Source organism: Saccopteryx leptura, chromosome 1, assembly GCF_036850995.1.
Source record: "Saccopteryx leptura isolate mSacLep1 chromosome 1, mSacLep1_pri_phased_curated, whole genome shotgun sequence".
NCBI classification, from domain to species: Eukaryota; Metazoa; Chordata; class Mammalia; order Chiroptera; family Emballonuridae; genus Saccopteryx; species Saccopteryx leptura.
This window is the reverse complement of record NC_089503.1, coordinates 16,085,369-16,094,853: the sequence shown is the minus strand read 5'-3', so window position 1 is coordinate 16,094,853 and position 9,485 is coordinate 16,085,369. Positions and strand designations below refer to the sequence as shown.

The 9,485-nt window shown below is 35.0% G+C and overlaps 2 protein-coding genes across 2 annotated transcripts; both read left to right on the top strand.

The window, feature by feature from the left end:
• LOC136388665 (olfactory receptor 5L1-like) lies at positions 1 to 939 on the top strand. Its single transcript, XM_066360488.1, has one exon. It carries the CDS (start codon positions 4 to 6, stop codon positions 937 to 939), a length of 936 nt encoding a protein of 311 aa, XP_066216585.1. The 5' UTR covers positions 1 to 3.
• A 7,261-nt stretch (positions 940 to 8,200) lies between these two features.
• LOC136388664 (olfactory receptor 5L1-like) lies at positions 8,201 to 9,485 on the top strand. The gene is made up of 2 exons (XM_066360487.1): positions 8,201 to 9,109; positions 9,483 to 9,485. The coding sequence occupies exons 1-2, from the start codon at positions 8,201 to 8,203 to the stop codon at positions 9,483 to 9,485; spliced, it is 912 nt and encodes a 303-aa protein (XP_066216584.1).

Sequence of the window (9,485 nt, the reverse complement as noted above, 5' to 3'; positions counted from 1 at the left end):
GCAATGGAGGAGGAGAATTGCACTGCCGTGACCGAGTTTATTTTGCGTGGACTAACAGATGCCCCTGAACTGAGAGTCTTTCTTTTCATGGTTTTTCTGCTGATTTATGGAGTCACGGTTTGGGGAAATTTGGGCATGATTGCGCTGATTCATGTCAGCTCTCTACTTCACACCCCCATGTACTTTTTCCTCAGCCACCTGTCCTTTATAGATTATTGTTACTCCACAATCATTGTACCAAAGATGCTAGCTAATATTTTAAATGAAGACAAAGCCATCTCCTTTGTGGGATGCATGGTGCAGTTTTATTTATTTTGTGCCTATGCAATCACCGAGGTCTTCCTGTTGGCTGTGATGGCCTATGACCGCTTTGTGGCCATTTGTAACCCTCTGCTGTACATGGTCTCCATGTCCCAGAATCTCTGTGTGGAGCTGGTGTCTTGTTGTTACCTTGGCGGAACTGTGTGTTCTCTGATCCACTTGTGTTTAGCTCTTGAGATCCCAGCCTATAGATCCAATGTAATTGATCACTTCTTTTGTGACCTGCCCCCTCTCTTATCTCTTGCTTGCTCTGATGTCTCAATGAATGAACTGTTGCTATACATTGTCACCTCCTTCAATGAGATCACCACCATCGTGATCATCGTCACCTCCTACTTGTTTATTCTCATCACCATCCTCAGGATGCGCTCCGCAGAGGGAAGGCGCAAAGCCTTCTCCACCTGTGCCTCCCACCTCACCGCCATTGTTGTCTTCCATGGGACAATCCTGTTCACTTACTGCCGGCCCAGTTCTGGCAACAGTACAAATACTGACAAGGTGGCCACAGTGTTCTACACTGTAGTGATTCCCATGCTGAACCCCCTGATCTACAGTCTCAGGAACAAGGATGTGAAAGAAGCTCTCAGAAAAGTGGTGCGCTCCAAAATATCTTCCTAGAAAATATTTCAAAATGGAGGCTGGTGGAGGAACGAATCACTGGACTGCAGTGTTATAGAGTGTAGAGAGCAGTCAGGGGTAGGTCTTTAGGGATGAATCGTTTTGATTCATGCCTTTATTGTTACTTTCAACTACCTACCAATCAGCATAAATATATTATTAACTTGTATGGCAGCCTGACCAAGAGCATATCTCAATTCTTTTCATAAGTACTATCTAAATAGACTTCATAAAATAAAAATGATTGTGTTTGTGTAGGTATTGAGAGCTTACTGCTTTCCTTTGGTTGGAATGTAGTTTTAAATTAACTGTCAATTTTATGCTAATCTAAACAAAGAAATAAAAAATCTAGATTATTGTGTCTATTAGGGAAGATTTGTTTACTTTTAATAGTAGTAATATTTATTACAAGTTGTCCTAATAGACACAGGTATCTAATTCTAAAAATTCTGTAACATCATATTTATCTTTTTTATTCTATCATCAATTTTGCTGGAATTTCTTAAATTTCCTTCTTTTGTCCTACATCATTGTATTTGGTTAAAATTCTGAATTGTTCAGAAACTTATTGGGAGGAAAAATTCCAGCTGTTTTTGTGTGGGAAAAATTAAAACTGGACAACAGACTTATAGTGGTTCATGAAATAATTTGGGGTTATTATATGATTTAAACTTATAATGATAAATCCAAATAAAACTTTTTCAAATATGCACATGTGTAATATAACCAAAATGTTTTATATATTTATAAATAATCCACCTTCCTTTGTATATTGTTATTAACTTAATTTTTAACTGATATTTAAAGTAATGATCTACTCTTGCCAGGTAGTTCAGTTGGTTAGAGTGTTGTCTGAATATACCAGGTTGTAGGTTTGATCCCCAGTCAGGGCATATCAAAGAATAAACAAGTGAGTGCACAAATAAGTGGAACAACAAATTTATGTTTCTTTTTCTCTCTTTCTCCCTTTTTCTCTCTGTCTAAATAATAAGTAAAAAATTTAAAAAGAAATTAGTAAAGTATGATTTAAATAAGTGTACAGTCCATTCTTTGTGTCACAATATATGAACACATCTTTATACAGAAATTAGTTCTAAGTATAGAACTTATTTCAGATGCTTTCCCCTTTGTAACTATAGAAGTAAATAGACATTATTTCATCTTCCTAGATTTTCTCTTGCAGAGCTCATAAATTCAGTAAGAATGTCTTACATGAAGATTTGATTACATGTGCCACCTAAATCGCTCAACTTCATAACAGAAGACATGAAATTGATATCCAAGAAGCTCAGAGAGCACAAAGCAGAGAGAAAGAAAGTAAAAAAAGAAAAGATTGAATGCAAGGACCATTATACATTTGACCCTTGACTATGTGGGATTGGGGTACCAATACACATATAGTAAAAAATTTGCATATAACTTTTGACTCCCATCAAATTTTAATACCTTCAGTTCCCTCTGGTTCCAGCACCATTGTGGATACCAACACTTGCAGATGCTCATGTCCTCTATATAAAATGGCATAGATCAATTCTTATAGTTGGTCTTCTGCCTCCATAGACTCGAGGACAGGTATTTATTGGAAAAAAAAAATCTGTGTATAAGCACAACCACATTGTTCAAACCCATGCTGTTCAGGGTCAACTGAGTAATGAGCAGGGCTGTTCAACCTCAGCATTGTTGACATTTTGTATTGATAACTTCTGCTGTGAAGTACTATCCTGTGCATTGTAGGCTGCTTGTAGCAGTACCCATAGCCTCTACACATTAGATGCCAGCATCGCTATCTTCTAGTTGTGCTAATCAAAAATATTTCATCGTTGTCAAGTGTCTGCTGTGTGTTTGGTTTTGGGAGGTGGCTGTTGGGATTAGTTTCAAAACCAACACTGATCTAAAGGGAAAATGGTAAGCGCATGTCTGGTAAAGGAATTGTATCTAAAATATACACAGAACTTTAATATTTAAATACACTTCTAAAGAAACCAAAGGTAAATAAAATAAAATAAAATAAAATAAAAATTCATACATGACCAGGTGGCTCAGCGGATAAAGCATTGTCCCCACCTGTGAGGTCCTGGGTTCGATCCCCAGTCAGGACATGTGTGAAAAGCAATGAGTACAGAACCAAATGGAACAACTCAGTGGAACAGTGAGTTGATGCTTCTCTCTCTCTCTCTCTCTCTCTCTCTCTCTCCCTCCCTCTTTCCTCCTCCTCCTCTCTCTCTCCTTCTCTCCCTGAATTTAATAGAAAAATTAAAAAAAGAGCAAGACAAATTATCAAATATTTTGAATTGAATGTAAATACACAATCTATAACATTTTAAAAGATGCATTTTATGACCATAGACTGCATCTCTTAAAATGTGTATAATTTTGTTAGCCAGTGTCATCCCAATAAATTCAATAAGAAGGAAAAAAAGATATATTTTAAAAGAAGGAAATTTAGAGATTTAAAAGAAAAATTTCAAACTAGAACCTTAGATTTCATAATGAGAGACTAGAAAAAAATGAACTAAAAAAAAGCAAACAAATGAACAACAACAAGATAAATAAAATGAAGGCTATAATAAAGGCTAGAGTATAACCCAATAATACAAAGATAAAAAATAATATAAAAATAAATAAATTTAAAATTTGAAAAGATCAGTAAAATGGACAATTTATGAGGACTTACAGAGAGAAAATGAAGTGACATACTAATTAACATGATCCGAGGGAAGACTGACTTTCCAGATATTAAATATTATGAACAATATATGCCAACAAATTAGTCAACTTAGACGATAAAAAAAGACAAAGTTTCCAAAAAGTGACAGTAAAAAAATTAAAAATCTGTATAAACGTATAACAAGAAAATAAATTGGATTTATAATTAAAATATTCTTCCATCCTATCAAGACACAGATAGCTTCACTGGTTATTTGAACTAAATATCTATGTAAGAAATAATAGCAATTGTTGATTAACTCAGGTCCAAAATGGTGGAGATCACTTTCCAATTCATGTTACTTAGCAAATGTTACCCTGATACCAAAGTAAAAAAAGTAATACAAGGAAAGACAACATGACATCACATCCCTCACAATTGTAGATTAAAAAAATTCTCAACAAAAAATATTATAAAATAAATCTAATAATACACGCTAAATATTTTAGAAGAATAGTGACTACACACACATACATAAACCACTAGAACTAATAATTGAGTTCATCACAGACATGATATACAATCAAAACAGAAAAACAATTTTATTTTTATATAGTCACAAGATAATGCCTGAATGTGAAATTAAGAAAACAATTTTATTAATAATGACATGAAAGAATACTTAGAAATAATTTTAACAAAAGAATAGTACTTAATACCAAAATTGTAACACATGGTGTTTGACCTGGTGTAAGGTAGACATATACATCAATGTAATAACATTGATAATTACAAAATAAACAGATTAGTGGTTGGTTGATTTTTGACAGAGCTACCAGGGCTATTTAATGGGAAAGGACCCTCCTTTCAATAAATGATAAAGAGTAACTGACTATTCATATGTAAAAGGTTGAACTAAAATTTATACTTCACAGCAAATACAAACATGAACTCAAAATGGACCATGGATATAAATTTAAGAGCCAAAGTCACAAGATATATCTCTGCTGAAAGGTTTATAACCATAATATACAAAGAGCACGTACAACTAGAGCACAGGAAGTCAAATATGCAAAATATTTGCATGGACATTTCACCAAAGAAGAATGAGTTTTAAGGTGTGTCTACTGCAAGAAAAACAAATATTAAAAATTGAAGACAGCCTTCAAAACAACAGTAGTCCAAGTTATTTCTGCTTTGACTTATGCATGAAATTAATACATAAAATATGGGCTGGTGAGGGTTTCTTTTTAGTTTTAAAGGATGTTTGATTTTTCAGTCCATTCAAGTTATAATGCAGTGCTTGTACCTCTACCATCTCCTTTGTAAGACAGACTTAGAGATAGTACTTTTCCTCTTGATGGTTATCATGATGATTAAATAATTTAATATTATCTAATATTTAGAATAGGTTCTAACACATAACAAGGGCCTGAGAAGTGCGGACTATTAACAGCTATCTGACCAGCAGGTTATCTCCTTCCCAGTATTTGAAGGGATTCCGATGGGGCTTTAGTCACTGTTCCTTGCTGGAGGTGAGGGGATTTTGTAATATTATAAGAAAGAAGGAATTGATAAAAATATTCATGTTATTTTATTATGGAAATGTGATCTGTGACCCACATATATGACAGTAGGATGGAATGCCATATAGCACCATGAAATGTGGAGGGAGAGATGTTTGGTTTTGAACAACTGTTTCTCAAATTAAGGCATTTAAAAAAATTCTAGATGATATTCCATAGAGATTAATTATGTGTTTTATACCTCATGTAGTTAGTTTGCTTTTACTTTATTTGTATAGCATTAAAGATTAATAATTGATTTGGAAATTGAGGACCCGTTCCCCAGGGGATAAAATTAGAGTATAAGTCTCTAGCTGTGCACCATATTCATCCTACCTGTTCAGCACCACAGAGGAACTGCCTGTCACTCAGGTTTGTGAGCTACAACTAGGCTCTGGTTACTTGGAAAGGGAAATGGATATATTTATCCAGCAAACAATCATTTAAAGATACATTTAACTCATATGTCTTCTTTTCTTTTAAATTTTTATTGATTGATTGATTGTTTTAGAGAAAAAGAAGGGGGTGAAGAAACATCAATTTGTTCTGTTTTTTTATGCACTCATTGGTTTATTCTTGTATGTACCCTGACTAAGGATAAAAATCTACAATGTTGGGGTAAAAACCAAAACCAAAAACAAAAACCCTGCAACCTTGTTATATCAGGACACTATCTTAACCAACTGAGTGCCAGGTCACTCATGTGTCTTCTAAGTAGAGAACTATTTAATAAACCATATTCCCAAGCACTTACTGTTTCAAATGTTTTTTTTGTCTTTCAGTGTTGAGATACAGTTGATGGTGAAATTGGAATAATTTCCTTTGGAACACCAGATGTTGATATGTATAAAAGAATGGTAAACAAATGGTAGTGTCTCTCTCTCTCTCTCTCTCTCTCTCTCTCCTTTTCTTTCTACCTTTCTCCACACCAATTTTTGTCATGGCATCTAGCTCCCTAACTGTCACCCTAATTCTGAGAGTTAAATTTATGAGCCCACTAGTTGGTCATGGGGAATCAGGACATGTCGACTTTCTCTGCTGAGTAAATAAGATGAATTATTTTAGGTTTGTTTTGGGTTTATTATAAAATTTTCTCTTATTATCAGCCTAGAACATTAACAAGAGGTGTTTCCAAATTGATTTTCCTGTTTTACCTCTGAAGTGGGCAAATAAGTCAGTTTTTCTGAGTCAAGTAATGAGAAAACCATGACTTTAGCAAGGTGATTTGTTTTGAATTCTTTAAAATTAGTTCAAGATAGGGAGGAAATACCAGGCTATGTTTTCAGTCCAGAACCTTTTTACCCAATTTTCATTAGATAATGTTTATGACATCATGGGTATACTCCTCTAAAAAGGAGGGCAGAGAATAAATTTCTCACATTCCTTATGTCTTTCCTTTTTTTTATATCCCTGCCCCCACAAATGCACAGCTTCCCTCATTATCAACTTCCCCTACAAGAGCGGTACCTTTATTAGAATTGATGAAACTGCATTGACACATTATTATCACCAGAGATCCATAGTCTACCTCAGGGCTCACTCTTGCTGTTGTATGTTTATGTCTTTGGACAAATGTTTGATGAGCTATATCTACCAATATATTTCCAAATAGAGCAGTTTCAGTGCCCTATAAATTCTATATGCTCCACCTGTTTATACCTCTCTCCCCACCAGCCCATGAAGCAATTGATCTTTTTACTGTTTCAAGAGTTTTGACTTTTCCTGAAGATCATATAGTTGGATCTTACAGTACCTAGCCATTCAAAACTTGCTTCTTTCACTTAGAAATGTGCATTAAGTTTCTCGTATGTCTTTTCATGACTTGCAAGCTTCTTTCTTTCAGTGCTGAATTTCATTGTCTGGATGGACCACAGTTTATTGCATATAAATTTTCTTTAAGGATGGTCTTAATGGTAAATAGGACTTATAGTATATATAATGTAATTACTTACCCCAACGAACTACAAGAATTTTAACTCACCTTTTTCTCTATGTGTGTAAAGGATTTATCTTTTAGTGTTGTAGCCAAATCAAAGTGATAACATTTGGTGAATCTACCATATACATTCATAACTCAACCTATACCGTTTATTTAAATCTTTATATCTACCAAAATGTATTAGATATTTAAAAGAATAACTATATCCACAAAATTATTTCAAATAACATAACTTTCTGCCTTAGATATGATATACCATAGTTTAACAATTGCTCTATTTTTTCACATTGTGAATATTATAAACAATGCTGTAATGTTACATTGGATACAGTTTTTCATAATTTGTAAATGTAATGCAACATTTCTATAATAACTTACTAGGAATAAAATCTCATAATCTCATAAATATATCAGATAGCTTTTATTGTTGTCAGAAGTAAGGATATATGTTGTCTAATTGCTTTCTAGAAAAATTTATACAAGAGATATCTTTCTGAATCATTATTGATATTGACCACTACTATTGTAATAAATTAAGACACTGTCAATTTGACTAGTAGAAATGATGATGGATTTTAGCATATATTTTAAATCTCTGTTTTTTATTCTTCATCATTCCAAATTTAAAGAATACTCATGAGCTACTAATCTCAAAGAGATCTGTCACACTTCCCAGTGAAGAAACTGTACAGGACCTCACCAGCTGAAATTTCTAAACTGACCTAAAAAATTAGTGTATGCAGGATCACAATAGCTGTTGTCTAACTTGAACAGAATTTTTTACATTTTTCTGGGACAGGAGTTTATCGCATGTGGCTTGAAAGTATATAAATGGATTTATTTCAAAGTCCATCAGAGCACATATGTAAATTCACCATGTCAATTTATTATGGTAGATAACAGTGGGAGATCATACAGGTTTCTGCTGTAAATTCAGTCAGTGGAATCCACTGACACACTGAACATTTAGAATTGTTTGCCAATTGTATTGCAAATACACAGTGACATCAGTGTGAAAGCTTTTCTTAATATAAATATTTTTTCTTATTCCAATTTCAGAAGACACACAAAATGTATCATTTTATTTTCCTAACTTGACATGTGGTGGCAATGGGGGAGGAGAACTGCACCATTGTGACAGAGTTCATCCTTCTTGGATTATCAGATGTCCCTGAGTTGAAAGTCTTTCTCTCCCTGCTGTTCCTTCTCATATATGGAGTCACATTTTCGGCTAACCTGGGCATGATCGCACTGATTCACATCAGCTCTCGACTTCACACCCCCATGTACTTTTTTCTCAGTCACCTGTCCTTTGTGGATTTCTGCTACTCTACGGTCATTGTGCCAAAGATGCTGTTCAATATCTTCAGCAAGGATAAGACCATCTCCTTCCTTGGATGCATGATACAGTTCTACATGTTTGGCACATGTGTAATCACTGATGTGTTTCTGCTGGCCATGATGGCCTATGACCGCTTCTTGGCCATATGTAGCCCTCTGCTGTACATGGTGACCATGTCCCAGAAACTCCAAATACTGCTGGTTTCTTGCTGCTACTTATGTGGGACTGTGTGTTCTCTGATCCACTTGTGTTTAGCTCTTGAGATTCCATCCTACAGATCAAATGTGATTAACCACTTCTTTTGTGATCTACCCCCGATTCTTAATCTTGCTTGCTATGATGTTTCCTTAAATGAACTCATGGTTTTCATTGTGGCCACTTTCAATGAGATCATCACCATTGTGATCATCTTTACCTCCTACTTGTTTATTCTCATCACCATCCTCAGGATGCGCTCCGCAGAGGGAAGGCGCAAAGCCTTCTCCACCTGTGCCTCCCACCTCACAGCCATCATTGTCTTACAGGGAACAATCCTTTTCACGTACTGCCGGCCCGGTTCTGGCAACAGCGTGGATACTGACAAGATGGCTTCAGTATTTTACACGGTAGTGATCCCCATGCTAAACCCCCTGATCTACAGCTTGAGGAACAAAGATGTGAAAGAAGCTCTCAAGAAAGTGTTGGAGTCCAGATTAACTCTGAGATGCTCTGTTCTTAGCTGAATTCAGGGTTTTATTAGACACTTTAAAGAGGGCTTATTGGGGTGCATGTTAAGGAAAAGTAAAATTGGGAAAGGTTTTACATGATAGGGATCTATGCATGATTTGCTGTTTTCCATGTGTCTGTTTTATTAAAGCCACTTGAGCTCCTATCTGACTGTGGTCACTATTAGCTTGGTACCCTCATCTGCTTTTCTTTGCATCCCAGCACTGGTCATGCACTGGATATTCACAAGGTGACCTCTGTGTGCTACATATTAATTATGCCTATATTGAACTCCCTAATTTACAGTCTAGAAAACAGATATGTCAAACATATCTTTTTGGAAAGTGA

Bases quoted from the DNA above. Each gene is read 5' to 3' on its own strand.
- LOC136388665 (XM_066360488.1), top strand. From the start codon at position 4: ATGGAGGAGGAGAATTGCACTGCCGTGACCGAGTTTATTTTGCGTGGA.
- LOC136388664 (XM_066360487.1), top strand. From the start codon at position 8,201: ATGGGGGAGGAGAACTGCACCATTGTGACAGAGTTCATCCTTCTTGGA.